The sequence below is a fragment of the Diceros bicornis genome, chromosome 17 (genome assembly GCF_020826845.1).
Source record: "Diceros bicornis minor isolate mBicDic1 chromosome 17, mDicBic1.mat.cur, whole genome shotgun sequence".
Classification (NCBI taxonomy): domain Eukaryota; kingdom Metazoa; phylum Chordata; class Mammalia; order Perissodactyla; family Rhinocerotidae; genus Diceros; species Diceros bicornis.
Window position 1 is genome coordinate 8,122,633 of NC_080756.1, and position 16,919 is coordinate 8,139,551.

Below are 16,919 nucleotides of genomic sequence, written 5' to 3' on the forward strand. Positions count from 1 at the left end.
GTAATACCTAGGTGTAGGATAATTGTCACCATGGAATATTTCATGAGAAAATTTTCCTGACAGTGTTAAGCAGCAGTATGGAAATTACTCAAGAGAGGAGAAGTGCATTTTTAAAAAAATTAGGGTAATTTCTAACTGAAATACTAACTGTAATGAATATGCCAGCATCAACTTGATGTATCTATTTGGACATTTTCCACATCCCAAATGGTTAGTCTAATACCAATTAAAGCATCACAGATTGCTATTATCTTCTTGAATTATTATTCTCATGAATTAATTTTGTTTTAAAAATCAGACCTTTTCCAAATGAGAATAAATTTAAATGTCCGAGGTGCGAATGTGAAGCTGATGTCAGGACCCACGCATATCTATAATTTCAAATTCGGTAACCACAGACTCATGGGAATAATCCTAAAAAAATTAAAAATGAGGGAACTGACCTTTTGGGTCAGTTAATTGTTCCTCTTGCTATTCACAGAGAATCCACACAGGAGCTCTTGTTTTCCTTCTTCTGAAGTTACTTATCACTTTCCCCTTAGTTCATTCATTTATTAATTTGTTCATTTATCCATCCATCCACCCAGCCATCCATCATTTCAATCTTTCATTTAATAAATATCAGGCATCATTTATGTGCCTGGAATGCTGCTTAGCACTGAGGGAACAAAATGGGTCCTAATATTGTTTTTTTTCCAATACTTCATAGTTAAGTGGAAGAAATAAACAGGTTAATAAATAATCATAATATGATGAGATGTGTCTTATAATAGAAGTATGAACAAAATGAATCACAAAGGCTTATGAATTATGAAGTGATAACATTTCTTCTGAGGTTTGAAAGAAGAGTATATTAGGCAAAAGTAAAAAGTACACAGAGATGAGGAGACATGAATGGGCATACCAAGCTCTGTGAGTATCAGGTATGCCCTGATTGGGTGTGACAGGAGGTGAGACTATGTGTCTCTGAAGTGGGTGGGAAGATGGAGAGATGAAGCTGGGTGGGTTGAGGTCCAATTATGAAGGACCTTTCACTTCATCAGCAAGAATTTAGATTTCTTTTTGCTATGTTTCTCCATCTGCTCCTTGCTTTTTCTAAAGGATATGAAGCTTCTCTAAATCCTCCAGCTTTATCCTTTGTCTTCATTCACGTGTGTCCATGACAAGTCATGACGGTGATCCGCTTCATGACTATGTTGGCTCTGATATATCCGGATACAGTCAAGTGATGATGGTGACCAGAAATCAAAAGTTCTTTTCTTCCTCCGCCCATCATTTTAGTCTTACGTTTTGTGGTTATGTGGAGAGACGAAGGTTAGCAGTGATGGGGAAAAGCAGTCTGTTCTTGCTGCTCAAGGACTCAAAATTCTTTTCAAAACTGGGAAATATCTTTTTATATTATGACATGATTAGGCTTTTTTCTGCTATTAGTTTTAATGATCCTGAGTTCTCAAATTTATGTAGGAAATGTTTTACTTTACTTTTGATTCATGTTACCAAAACCCTGATACCTGAGTCTAAATTCCTAGCCATTCCTCCATATGATTATTATTTATTATGGTTATTCATGTTATACTCTCAAATATTAAATTATTCAAATATTTGGAATCCAAATAGTACATATTTTATAACTCTGGAGTGCTTCGGGAAGGAGATTATAAAGAAAATTTTTGAAAGTCTATCTATATCTATAAAACGTCATAAATTACAACTGAAAAATGTCATGGATTCCATTCAGACTGTTAGCGAGGATTACACATTTGATGAGTAAAGAACAACAAAGCTGCCTTGAGAAGTGAATGCGCATGAGTGGCTAGACTCATGCATTGGTTGAATGATTGGCCCCATTTATCAGCATGAAAGTGTATATAAATCAGGTTCATGCTTCAGCAAACTACTACAGACATGGATGGATGGTCAGGCCAGCCTATAAATGGTTAAGATTGCAAATATAAATCTTTGAATAAATTTGAAATTCTAATTGAATATTACTACATAATATTATTTCTACAATTCTTTTACCCTTTTATGTTAAAATGATTGTCTGTTGATTTCTGTGTACTTTCTCCCTTGATTTTAATGAGCTTTTTTCTTAAGTTTGTGCAGAATGCTTCCCAAAATATTCACAAGAAATGCTTACTATCCTTGTATCAATTTCTCATAAAAGCTGTTTTTTTTAAGTCCCCTTTATGGGTATGTGTTTCTTTGAAATAAAAAACATTCTAAGAGTTTATAATCCTCTAGGAGAGATGCAAACCTATCCCCATTGTGAGCTTTTATGGAGGTGATGGAAGTTATTGCCTTGCTGTCCCTTTATGCTTGTTGAAATGTTCCCTTTCTCCCAGGTTTGCTTCCTGTAATAATCTCTCGAACAGTGGAGTACCTGACATGTGTTTGTTCCTTAGGCAAACATGTAAAACTCAAGTTGGAATGGAGAAGTAGAAAGAGAAGGTTTCTGCTGTGCCTGATGACAATTTTTGATTTTTCCACATTCAAAAAATATTCTGGCTCCACGTTGGAGCACTAGTGTGGCGAATCCTAGTGTTGGTCGGATTCTAAGGAAGGGACACAAGTTTCGTTGAGGAGTAAAGATTCAAAACAACTCCAGAAATGAGCTCTCGTCTTGGTTTATTTCTCACAGAGCAGCAGGTGTGTACATTGTGTTACAGGGTTAACTGTAACCTACTCTTTCTTATAGTTACCATTAGCATTCCAGGTGCCCCTGATTTCAGGGGGAAAAGATGAACTTGGTCCAGCTTTAGGGATCAGAAGGCAAAGAACTGCCTCGGTGGTCAGTAAAGAAAGGCATTGAATTATCTTTTATAAAAAAGGGAGGAAGCATCATTCTTTGAACTGATATGAGGCCCACAGATTGATTACAAATAGCCTATATTTTATTATTGGTGAACCTAATATTGTCACCTACAACGGCCCTGCAGTTGACATATTGTTTTCCCAAGAATAGGAAATGGATAATTCAAAACCTTGGGTTATTAGTGCACCTCTGTCAGTGTTCAACCTGCCTATTAATTTGGAAATTAGCATGAAAAGTACTGAGCCATCAGGCTTTCACTTAATCTCCATAAACCAAATGAAGATTGTGTTCTTACCTAATGGTCCATTCTTTATGTATTTAAATTGCCCCGTAATTGAATCAGCTATGTCCTACCAGCATCCAAGCAATTAGAAATAGCTGCAGTTAAAGATCTGTACTTTGATCAACTTTGGGAATTTGAGACTACTGAATTCTGACTATTATTAAAAAAAAAGAAAAGAAAAAACACCCACAAAGGAATATATCTGGGAAATAGAAGGAAAAAAAGCAAAAGTACCCAACATATTAAACGTCCCTGACTATATTGCCGTGTCCTTCAGAAAATGGATTCTAGTTTTGCAACTTACAGGTAGGGAATGTTTTTTCAAAGATCTACCACATATGGAATGATTGTCTCTAAACTTTATTTTATGGAAAAAGACAGGGATGGAGAGGAGAGAGTATGTGCTACTTCAGGCATGGTACTAGCCTTGTCCTGCCACACGTTACCCCAAGTTCTTTTCAAAATAACAGCAACATATTCTTTGTTCAGCCAGGTATCTCAAGGAAAGGTTGTTACTAAGATCCATTTGTATTTGTAACTCAAACCAACCAGGAAGCTAAGAGAAAATATTGCTCTCTTGGTCATCTCCAGGCTACTGAGATGAATTTCTTCCAAGTTTTAGCCCTTCTTCTCCCAAAACTCCACTTATCTTAAATTCACCTTTTAAGCACAATTTTTACTGCTTACTTCTCCTAGCCTTCATATGTAGGCTGAAATTCTTGAGGAGTGTGATATTTTACCAGACTTAAACTTTTAAAGTAAGGCTTTATGATAGAAAGTGAATAAAAACTATCAATTTAAATTATGCCTTTACACATGAGAGATGAGTCTAAATAAATGAATCTAATATCAAACTTAGCAGGTAAAGTACCTTCCAATTGAGTTCAAAATCTCAACTGTCTCTAAAAATGTGTGAACTATGCTGGTATATAGAATAATATCTTAAAATTCTATTCAGATTTCATCAAAGCATTCAAAATAATTGTTTTCCGATTTTAAAGACTTTTTGATATTTCTGAGAGGAACATAACCGAATCTCATTATACTGTTGTCTTTCAAAATTATCTTAATTTTTTGGTCATTTTCCACCTGGAATAAACAGAAGGTACGTATGGCAGGGGGCCAGGGGTAGGGAAAAGAAAGTCTTATATTACCTTAATGTCCCAAGGGAATTTATTAAGTACCCAAAGAGAGACCAGAGAATGTTTTGTTTTACTAACAGTGAATGTCAATCAGAGAGAATCAGTTGATCTCTTCCGAGTGATGGATATGCATAGATGGCAATGCCAACCATCCTCTGCGTTCAAGTCACGGAGAGGAGTTCATGGCAGGTGCACTGTACAGCTTTCAAAGTTCCAAGAAATAGTGCAGGTCCATCTGTTCAAAAGATTCATTTTCAGTCGAGATCTTCCCAGGAAGCTGAAAGCCATTGACAGATGTTGTATTTGTAGTAAAAAGCTCACTAGTTCTGCATTCTAATATAATGAGTAGGCTTTTTAGAAAAATGAAGTCTACACAGTGGCTATACCACTGATGAATTTAGGCAATCAAGACAAAGTTTTATCCGATTTGGAATTAGTGCTTAAGAAAAGTCATAGTAGTTGGGGGATAGAAGGGAATTAGAATCTCACTGAGTCCCACCGACTCGCTTGGCAGATACGAACCCTGGAGATTCAGAGATTTTTAAGTGACTCATCCAAAGGTCTAAATCTAGCAGGTAGGAACACTGGTATAAAACTCTTATCAGAATAAGGCTACCTCTTCTCAGCCATGGCTGGTGCCTTAGTTCTCTCCAGAAGTCTAGGAAGATTATGTGCCTTTCCCTGCTTTCACACTGGGACCCACTGAGTTACACCTAAATACAATCACTGAGCTACAGAAATGCCCTGTTGTTTGAAATGACAATCTTTCCAATCACCTAAGGCTGTTAAATTTTTTGAGAATTCATAGAACGGATAACAAGGTCACTTATGACCTTGGAAATGCTGACCGTAGCTGAAGTATGAAACCGATGGCCTTTGGTGCCTCAAACGTTAAAAGGAACATTCAGGACGATCCAGCACTAGCCGTTCTTAGGCAGGAAAAAATTAAACTAAAAAGCCAACAGTTTCCAGGGCTATAGGAATCACCTCCATCGCCATGAAAGTAAAATAATAGGCTTAATTTTTTATATAGGTGGGTATATTTACGAAGATGATTCACATGTCATTGTACTTACCTATACCTAAAAGCTGTCTGGTCAGCTGGCTCCTGCATGGTTATCTCAGACTGAGAGGTGTCTTTCATTTTGTAATACTTCATTGTAGAAGGCACTTTAAGACAGGACAGATGCATTCATGTACAGTTACGAACAACTCAATGGCAGCTTTTCTCCAGCTTAAATGAGAAAACCTGCTCCTGCAGAGTGATGATGTTTTAATTGCACATTTAGTACAAAAAGTGAAGCAAGCACTTAATTCATGTACTTGTAAGAGCTACATTAAAAAAATTGCTGCAGTGAAGCAGCAATTATATTCCAAGCAAGGAAAAGTTCATTCGAATCAGCATTTAGGATTATGAAGGTATTCTATTCTTTTACCTTTATTGAATAAGTTAAATTTATTTGTTGCAATGTTAGTTTGAAATGGTACTTGCTTGTTATGTTATTAAGCAGCTGTATTATAAAGATTGGACATGCACTGCATTTAAACCTGCACCTCCTTGCAGAAATATGGCCACTTATTCCTGGCCTTCCAATTGTTTAAATAAAGAATATTCATCAGTCCAAAAATAAATGTTTCTCTAATAACTGAGTATTTTAGTGAAAATTTAACTTTTTTTTTAAAGAAATTGACTCGTAATGTTCATAATACATTGTGTCTTCTATTGTGTGTGACTCATTTTATAGTCACAGGAATATAAATATTGTTTGATGGTTCCTATCACAAGATTTTAATGACCACGCTGGAGAAGAGAATACATTGTTTTGTGAATTAAGCTAATATGATGTAAGATTCACATTGATGCTGTGGAGATTTGGCAGTGACTTTGCAAATTTATGTAGACTGGCAAACTGAACAACTGAGATTCAAAAAAATAACCTGGGATATAGGATAGCACTCAAAGAAAAACAATATCAGAGGAACCATCAATAATGAATAAGGAAATTTACAAATCCACACTTTGTTTTGGCATATTTATACCACATTTATTTTTTAAGCCTAGATGGTTAAAGTACGGTGCTAATTTCCTAAATATTTGTTCTGCATGCAAAGTCTGATGGCACCTGGCTGGTCCATTAGAAAGACAAAGAATTAAAGAGAATGGAATTATGTGCCTGTGAAGACTGTGGAGATTATGAGAAGTAATGTATGCTCAGAACTAGGGGCAAAAACTAGGAATTCAATGCATTCAGATGCCTAGAAATGTCTGCATATCTGAATAATAATACCACTTGCATAGGGTTTATTATGTTCCTGGCGCTGTTCTAAGCACTGGACCCTTATTGACTCCTCAGCTCACACAGCCTTGTGGTGTAGGAGCTAACATTGTCCCTGTGTTACTCAAGGTCACACCCCAGGTTGTCAGCAGGACTGAGCTTCGACTCTACTAGGCAGCCTGGCTTCAGGGTCCAGCCTTGTAAACCACTCCTCAATATCACCTCGTCTGAAAAAACAATCTCCCTCCCAAAGTTGGCCAAACCAGTGACGCTTCATTCTTGATACATGATTCTTGTGATTAACAAGAATATGAAAACAAACAATTGCAAAATCAGTTACTATAAGACAGAAAATTAATTTTGAGTAAGTCAGTAGAAGTAGTAAGTAGAGAAATAAGCAGTCATGCCCCCTTCGATAGGTATCCTGTGTGTCCGCTTTTGTGTCTTGTTTGGGAATTACTATTGCTATCAGCCGTTAATATTTAAAAAGCTTTTTCCCAGACAGACGCTTGGAAAGGATTATCTGATTGAATCACAACGGCAAATGTATGGGGGCCAATAGTAATACCAGTCTCATATTACACATAGGGAGACTAAGGCTCAAGGAGTTTAATAATTCATTCAACCCCGCAGTGTTAGGAAATGATAAGGCAGAGATTTGAACCCAGGCAATCTGCCTACAGAGCCCCCACTATCTGTCATTATTCCTCTCACCATAATCTGTTATCTCCCATTGATAACCCCGTCAGCTTGACTCAAACATGGAAAAGAGACGTTGTAGACTCCATGAATATAATGATTTAAGAGCTTTATAAAAGCATCTTTTACACTTGGGGACAGAATAGATTCTTGCATTTCCTTCCTTTTGAGCCTAATTTATCTTAACTTGATAGGCAGAGGATATTTCATAATGCTAAAATATAAAATGAGAAGTATATAAAATAGTTCACTTCACTTAATTTTGAATTTAACTATATTATATATGTCATTTACCTGGTTTTATTTTCTCAATTTAAATTGGTGACGAGACTTAAAAGACATCATTTTAGCATAAATTTTTGAGAAATCAAATCAGGGCCCTATAATAGATTTGTTGGACTGGGAGAAATAATGGATTCTCTCATCTTAAACAATTAGTGCTTTTTGTTTAATGTTAGCAGGTTAGCTTCTTCACCCTGGTAGATCATTACCAAGATAGCTTTGTGCTTGTGACTAGAAAAACTATTATTATCATCGTCATTATTATGATTATTGCATTTTCCATGTGTTCAGCAGCCCAGTAGTTTCACTTACCGAACTGGCTGGTGTGCAGCACACACACAAATAAAATTTACATGAAGAAGAACAGCTGTGTAAAATATTGCCTTTGGAAAGTCAAATTAACTGAGACAGTGATTATAGCATACGAAGCTCAAGGCATAACCATTAATGATCGTACGACCATTTCTCTCCCTCATGCAGTATTTTATGTCTGTTGCCCTCGGAACCAGAAGACAGTGCATTCATGGTAGCAAATGCTATTTCCTATCTTGTAAAACTGGTTTTATTGCAACCTCCCACTTTTAGTTACTGAAAACTTGCTGAAAATCCTCCTTAAAAGGTAAAACTTTTACTATTTGGCCACTTCTAAAAGATACAGCTTAAGTGAAAAGAGAGTAATATTTAAGTTCTAAAAATAAGGCAATGCTTAATTTGGTGTATTAAAAAATTACTTTTAAATGAGAGCAAACTTTTTAAATGTTGGATTGTATAAATGTTGCTTAAGCAACTCTTACATATCGGGAAGTTCCGGTTTATAGTCGGAGAAGGGTAAGATGGCATTTCTTTTCCCCCCACTAGCACACCAGGATTTAAGCTTGAGTCATTTGGACTTATTTAATGAGCATATAAATCATAAAAAGGTTGATTTTTTTATATTACATTTTAGACAATTTTATTTTCAAATGTTATTTAGATCTTAATAGGTGATTAAAATTAGTGATAATGTACCTATATTCAAAGTCATCATCTGTATAATTTTAAATCTCTGGTTTTGGCATTTCATTTGGTACAAATCTGGAAGTTGTCAGGGAGGGTGCTGATACAGGTTTATATTACGTTGAAAAGGGCAAGTTATTCCTTAGCCTTTGTTTGAATTCCCCAGGTATAATCCCTCTAACTTGCCTGAATGTTAGTGTGATCATTTCATTCTACTGTTAGTGGCTCTCTTGTTAAAGATTTATGCATTTAAAAAAAAAAACCCTAAAACTTTTATTTTTATAGTACTTCAGAATTAACAAAGCTGAGTGTTTTCATTGACATTATAATATTTGATCCTCACAGCAACCCTGTGAGGCTAACAGGACAGGATTGTCCCCATTTTACATATGGGAAAACTGAGGGTCCCACAAGTTGCATGGCACATCCAGCGTGAATAGTATTACTGCCACATTGACCTAAATCCAGAACTCTACATGCCGAGCCACCATGGTCCTCTGATCAAAATCAGGTAATTTACAAAAATCAAATCTAAAACAAATTGTCCACTTTCATCTGAAATTAGAAATAACTTAGGCCTTACTCTAAAAGTGCTACGATATTTTTCAGATTAAAAAACTAGGAATATTGTGCAAAATTGGAGTATGAGGAAAAAGTCATTTTAGTTATGTTTCAATCCATGCTTATTTAGACAATTACTTCTTTTAGTCATATTTAAATTATGGTTTTCTAGCAATTATTTTAGCTGATAGAAACTTAGTGTGATAAATGTACATCTATGATATTCCTGAGGATATGGATTGTATAATTATATTAAAATGTGTTTATATGTTTATGTGTATACTTACATGTTTTCTCCACAGAGATGGAGAAAAAATTTGTTCTAGGTACACAAGCCTTTGGTATTGTACTGTCAATCCAGATGTCTATTTTTTACATTATTTGAAAACAAAGCTTTAATATATAAATAGTTGAGAGAATCACTTCTCAGCTTTATATAAACTAGCAGGATGGAAATACTTAGCTTGGAATGAAGACATAAGATATAAGGCTTTGCATCTACCATTCCCACCAATAGATTACTTAGAACCTGGGCTTGAAATGACTCAAGAGGACATGCCATCTGCTTTCATGGAGTCATTGTACCACATCTCTCCAGCTCTACCATGTCCCCCCAGTTGCCTGTGCTGAACCCCTCCTGAGACTAAACCATTTGTGCTCTCTCAATCACTCCCTCTCTCTCACTTCCTCTCTTCTCCTGTCATTTCAAGCACTAGTTTTGGAAATATGGTCCCATATGATGCTTCATAATTTTTTTCTACTAAGAAGAATTTTCAGGAAAGGCAGGTGGATCTTTCTCAGCCAATGGATACCAAAGATTTTGTTAAATTGATGTTTATTGAGAAAGTTTATCATAAAAATAAAGTTCCTGTATTTTCACCATGATCAGCTATCTCTGTTAGCAACCTGTGACATAATGTCCATAGAAATGTTTACATTTCCACCTCATGTTCTTCTTATACTGACACTCAAACTGGGAGCCCTTCACAGAACTTGTGTAACATGACCACTGAACAGCAGACAGGTTGATAATGAGATTGCTGCCATGCCTAGGCTATCTCCTGTTCCCAGAATCTCTAGCAGTCAACAGGCCCTCACTGTGTTTGTATCCTTCCATCCTCAGTTCCGTTCCTTCTATAGTTCTCTGTGCATGGGAGAAAGATGCTTCAAATATGCAGCAGAGTCTCCTTTTTGGGAATGATAGTTGACCATAGAGACACAGATGAGATGGCTGCTTCCATGCAGAAAATACATTTTTGAATTTTACATCTTCCCTTTGTAGAATAATTTGAGACTAGCTGTGGCAAAGTCTAGAGCTAGCTTTAGGATATTGTTTAATGTGTTTTTTTTCATAGTTGATCAAACAACAACAAAACAAAACAAAGCCAACAAAAAGCAACCTTTTTGTAAATGTTTGACGAAGGGACAGGTAACTATGTCATTTAATGGAATAAAACCGTAGTTTCCATGGTAATTTTTAAAATTAACTTTTTGTAATAACCGTTGCTGGAAAAGAACTATAAAGTAACTCTGAGTACCGTGATATTAAAGTATAACTAGAAATTCCTTGACATAGCAGAAATCAGTCTTTCTCTCTATCATCCACATGTCTGCATATAGAGGTATATGTATATATAGATATATATGTATTTATCAGGTATTCTAGCTATCCGTGTATTATTCTTTCTTCTACACAAACATTTGGGGACTTGAGTAGGTATGAAAATCCAGTGTAAAACTGCCTTAATAATATTTATAATAGCATTAATAATAATGCTCTAATCAATTTTATGAGAAATTTTGGGCATCTTTAACATTTGGTAATACATTGTACCATCCTTGTTTTTCTCCCCCAATATTTTTCGTTGTTATGAATAATTTTTCTGAAATATAATTGAGTCAAATAAGCACTCAATTTTTAAACTGTTTCAAGAATGGATTTTATGGAGCCAATTCCCAAGGGCTTTCTTGAAGCTGTAGTCTTATTGTATTCCTGCAAAGAGTTTTCTTCACTGAGGCCTGGCATGATGTGTTTATGATCTCTGGATTATGTTCACCATGGCTGTGCAAAGAACAGGGATTCCAGAATCATTTCTTGGGTCTGAGAGGGGTAGCATCACTGGTTAAGATCTTGTTGGTCACAGTTGGAGTCATTTGGATAGTTGTGCAAGTGGCTCCAAAAATATTGTGAAATGATAGAGAAAAAAACCAATATATTTTAACAAGGTGGAAACACCTGAGTATGATAATCCTTTAAAATTCAATGATTTATTTGATATAGCTAATATCAGCATTTTGAGTTATCCATTAATTTTTAATACTACATTGTGTTTGGAGTTTGACGATTATAGCTATGTCATGAAATGATTATATTTTCTTCTTCCTTTGTAGGTAACCCATTAACCAAGGATAAATCAAGTGATCCTCAAGGCTGATTACATTGAACATATCATAGAAACTCAACTGCCGAGGTGATCTTGAAGGAAGATTTTTATACCGCTCAGAAGATGCACACCAGAGTCTGTTGTTTCAAAGGGATTTCATGGCTCGTAATTAGCCCCTTCTTGAAATCAAGACTTTAAAAAAATCAGACATGAACTTCTACGTCATGAAGATTTCCTCAGATTTGAACTGTGTTCCACTTGTTAAATTGCACTTGCTAAAAGAATTTGAAGTTGCTGCCTGATTGGTGTTTCTGGAGGATGTCAGAGACACTCACCTTTTGGGCTCTTATCTCTAGATGTGACTGCTTTTCTTGTTTCTGAAAGTCTCCACAGTGCCCTGACCTTCTGTCATGGGCACGTTCCTGGGTCCTGTGCTCATTGGCTAGTGGGACTGCACACGGCTTTACTGACATTTCCTTTGCAAACTTCTCCTCTGGCATGGCGTAGACTGAGACAATTTTATTTGTACCTAATCTGGGAGCTCTGAAAGCCTACATGTTTTAACATCTTAAAGTTGCTTTTGTTAAAGGAATGGAAAATATATACCATTGATAATAATTATTGTTGGCAAGTAATAGTTACCTGAATGCATCAATCATATAAGAATGTACAGACAAGCTGACATGTTTCCCCAAGGCTAACACACCACTGCAGCTCTGTCAGTTACATAGGTAGTACTTAGAACTGAATTACCATTTTCATTATATACTATTTTGTACCTCTAGAGCACTCGTTCAGTTTTTTTAAAGTGGGCTTTTTCTTTCATTCTTATGTTTACTTTTTCCCTTCACAGAAATCAGCAGTGAGCAGTCAAGTATTTCGGTAGCCTTCAGTTTCCAAAAATTGCCAGGGATGCACGTGGGTTTCTGGTTTCTGAGCTTGAAGAAATTATTCACTTAGATTTCTTCTAGTATTTTTTTTAACTATCCTTATTATCTCATTTTAAAAGACCATCTCTTGCTCGATCCCCATGACTCTGTGAATGCTCATATATTTGTTCAGTCTGTTGATAGAATAAATCGTTCATTTCTTTGGTCTCAAATTTATAAATATTTGCTTATAGTTGTCCCATTCAAACAATTTCTTGGGTCTGTTTTTGTGCACATTTTTGTAGTCACTTTAACATTTGTGGTTTTCAGTTCTACAAGAAAGTCTTATAAATATTTAAAGGCCTTAAACATGTATGTACTTTTTTTTTTCTAAGTTATTACAGAATGTATAATTTTATACTATATGTTGTTTGTGGAGGGAGAGAAGAATGGAAATTGCGTAGCCATTCTGTAATAATATCGTGTACACGTATAGTTTGAGGGAATGTAAAGTGAAAGATTTCTGTGTTTTACTCATCTAAGATTAATAGGAAAATAACTTCAGAAATTGTCCTATTAGAGGTTCCATTATGTTAGAGAAGGTGTGGACATGTTTTGTCTTTTTAAAACTCGCTGACATGGCCAATTAGGTACATGTTGATTCCATGATGGAGGCTGACAGGCCCTGGAGAGCTTCTGTCTGTAAGTAGGGAACAACTTTCAAAGACCAATACATTACTCAGAATCTTTTCTGGGCAGAACAAGTAAGAAGTGTAAAATTTGTTAAAAATTAAATTTGTAAAGTGTACTTTTGACATTGAACTAAAGTATACTGCCCCACAAGTCCATGGAATGAAATGACTTGCTCCCTTCATTCTATGCATTTATTATGCATCAAATTAGATGGTTCCGAGTAGATTTTGCAATGATTTCAAGACTGTATGAACTCATAAAGAAAGGAATAACAGTTGTGTTGGAGTTTCTGCATCAAGTATACTATCATTAATTTCTTGGAACAAAGTGGAAAACTATATTATTTTGGAAATTATGAATTTGTCCTAGGTTTGTTTGAAATTATAGATCATGCTTCTCATTTTTTAAACTATGTCCTTTAAGACAACACTGGAAATTCTGTCTTATATACAAGTGTAATACATGCATATCAATAGAAAAAATAAATGGAATTTCAAATATACTAACTAACTAGATTATCCCCAGTAGATTAATGTTGTGACTATTCAGAAAAGGTAAATAAAATTGAGATATAAAATGGACTTTCTTCATGGGTTACATTTGGAGAATCTTTTCCAGTGTTTTATTTTAAAAGCACTTTAGTTACTATCCAGGAAAACTGCGGAATTCATGGGGAAGCTGGCATAAATCCTTCAATCTTCTTTTAATGAAAATCCATGGCAAATCTTGCCATTTACACAAGGTTCCAATATTTGATTTGCTTCTTTGCTAGGAAACAATTGAAATAGATATATTTACACTTGTGTTACTTGCCCACATCTTGACTATGAGCACAACTGGCATCATTTTGCTAGCAATCAGCAGAATTCATTTTATTATGAAAATTGTTAAAGATGCACTCTTTATCCTTTGAAATTCATTATATATGGAATTATGAATCAAAATATAAAACATGGCTATGACTTAGCCTTTAAAATTTTTTTATATAGTTTTTATTTTGAAACAGTTTAAGATTCACATGAAGTTATGAAAATAGCACAGAGAATTTCTGTGTACCCTTTTCTCCATCATCCCCCCAGGATAACATCTAACACCACCAAGAACTTGACATTGGTACAATACTATTAACTCAAGTAAGACCTTATTTGGATTTCCTCAGTTTCACGTGTACTTTGTTTGTGCGTATGATCTTATCCTTTTTAATTAACTTGGCAAGCATTCACTATAGTATGCTGTAACATGGATTAGAGTATGAGTCAATGAGTGACTAATTTGTGATAACTTTTTTGAAGTTCTCTAGTTCTGGAATAACATCCTATAGCTTTACTTTTATACACTCCTGTTGCCTTAACACAATGGAAACTTCCAGTTTTAACAGACTACTGAGAATCTACATCTATGGTTGAAATAAAAAAGGAATTTGACCTGTTCTTTATTTCCCTTAGCAAGTCCCATGCTACAATACAATGCTATACAACTGGGTTGTGACTTTGATAATACACAAGAGCTAATAGCATCAGTGATTAAATGGGACTTGATCCTTTGAAAATTTTGATCATTCTCTCCATTCATAGATGATACATCAATCTGAAGAACAATATATACAAAGATATCGAACAGTGTTTTTCATCATCCAGTCCTTCCTCATTTTGACTCCCTCACTTAGTTGGAGAGAATTAGAATGATGACAGGCATTCTGCTTAGAGATACTTAAAAGTTGGGGAGAGATATACTGGGCATCTCCTGATTCCCTTGCCCACATAGAGAACTCATAGTAGAACATTACTATTTTTATTAAGATAAGAGTTTGTCTGTCGGTCTGCCTGCCTTCCTTTCCTTCTCTTTTGTTTTGTATATGGGATGCTTTGAAAAAGAGTAGAGGTAGCAGATTTCTTCTTCATTGCTTTGACTTGCACTGTGTGAGACTGTGAAAAGTAGTGTAGATATTAAAGTTAATTATCTGGCACGTAACTGACAGTTATTAAATTCCTACTAGGAACAAGCATATTTAGCTAGATTGAATTTGGGGTTAGCTGAAGTTTACCCTTAAAAATGGCCTTTACAATCAGTTCAATAGATATTTTTTCAATGCCCTATGTGTGCATGGCACTATGCTAACCAATGGAAAGTGGGTACACAAAAGACTTCCAAGTGTTTCATATTTGTTTTCATTTTTTTCACATCTTTCTTCATTCTATGGCAAATTACTAAATGGTATGCACTTTGTCTTAAACATTTTTCTGGAAGGTCCTAATCCATTATGCAAAGTGGCTGAACTTTTTATTATTCAAGTAATGTGAGCAGGGCAGTGCATATCCAAAGTTGTGTTTTACAGATTTTAGCACAAATGTGGTTGAAAGCCTTAAAGAAGAGAGATTGTGGGCTTGAAGAGAAGTTAGAGGAACTAGAATAATTCAGGGGAATGCTAATGAAGGCCTGAGCTTGGACTATTACACTGAGGAGAATGTGAAACAATGGATATCAATCCTAGTTGCAATTTAAATTAAGATCCTAAAAATTATCCATGCCTGACCCTATTCTCTGAGATTCTCTTAATTGGTCTCAGATTAGAGTCTGGGCACGAGTGTTTTTTAAGAAGCTCCCCAGGTGATTCTAATGCACATCCAGGGTTAAGAACTAGTCATTTTGAGTTAATTTTTGTGTATGGTGTAAGATAATGGTCTACTTTCATTCTTTTGCACATGACTATCCAGTTTTCCCAACACCATTTATTGAAGAGACTTTCCCTTCTCATTGTATGTTCTTGGCTCCTTTGTTGACGATTAGCCGTCCATAGATGTATGGTTTTATTTCTGGGCTCTCAATTCTGTTCCATTGATCTGTGTGTCTGTTTTTCTGCAAGTACCATGCTGTTTTAATTACTGTAGCTTCATAGTATATTTTGAATTCAGGGCGTGTGATACCTCCAACTTTTTTCTTTTTTTTCAGGATTGCTTGGCTATTCGGGGTCTTTTGTTGTTCCATATATATTTTATAATTCTTTGTTCTAATTTCATGAAGAATGGATTCAAGACTCAAATGTAAGACCTGAAACCATAAAACTCCTAGAAGAAAATATAGGCAGTACACTCTTTGACATCGGTCTTAGCAGTATCGTTTTGAATACCATATCTATTCAGACAATGGAAAGAAAAGAAAAAGATAAACAAATGGAACTACATCAGACTAAAAAGCTTCTGCACAGCAAAGTAAACCATAAACAAAACAAAAAGACAACCCACCAACTGGGAGATAATATATGCAAATAATATATCCAACAATGGGTTAATTTCCAAAATATATAAAGACATACAACTCAAGAACAAAAAAACGAACAACTTGATCAAAAAATGGGCAGAAGATATGAACAGACATATATCCAAGAAGATATAAAGATGGCCAACAGGCACATGAAAAGATGTTCACCATCACTAATTATTAGGGAAATGCAAATCAAAACTATAATGAGATATCACCTCACACTTGTCAGAAAGACTATAATTAACAAGAGAAGAAAAAACAAATGTTGGAGAGGATGTGGAGAAAAGGGAACACTTATACGCTGCTGGTGGGAATGCAAACTGGTGCAGCCACTACGGCAAACAGTATGGAGACTTCTCAAAAAATTAAAAATAGAAATACCATATGATCCAGCTATTCTACTTCTGGGTATTTATTCCAAAGGACATGAAGTCACTAATTCAAAAAGATATATGCACGCCTGTGTTCATTGCAGCATTATTCACAATAGCCAAGACGTGGAAACAACTCAAGCGCCCATCATGGATGAATGGATAAAGAAGATGCAGTATATATGTATATATATACACACAATGGAATATGACTCAGCCATAGAAAACACAAAATTGTGCCATTTGCAACAACATGGATGGACCTTGAGGGTATTATGCTAAGCAAA

The 16,919-nt window shown here is 35.3% G+C and overlaps 1 protein-coding gene across 1 annotated transcript in view; it reads left to right on the top strand.

Moving 5' to 3' along the window:
* Window positions 1-13,563, top strand: part of TAFA2 (TAFA chemokine like family member 2) — a 406,461-nt gene extending 392,898 nt beyond the window's left edge. Inside the window, exon 5 of the mRNA XM_058557753.1 lies at window positions 11,446-13,563. Coding sequence (XP_058413736.1) covers window positions 11,446-11,457 — 12 coding nt within the window. The 3' untranslated portion in view covers window positions 11,458-13,563. The remainder of the gene's footprint in view (window positions 1-11,445) is intronic.
* Window positions 13,564-16,919: the final 3,356 nt, after the last annotated feature.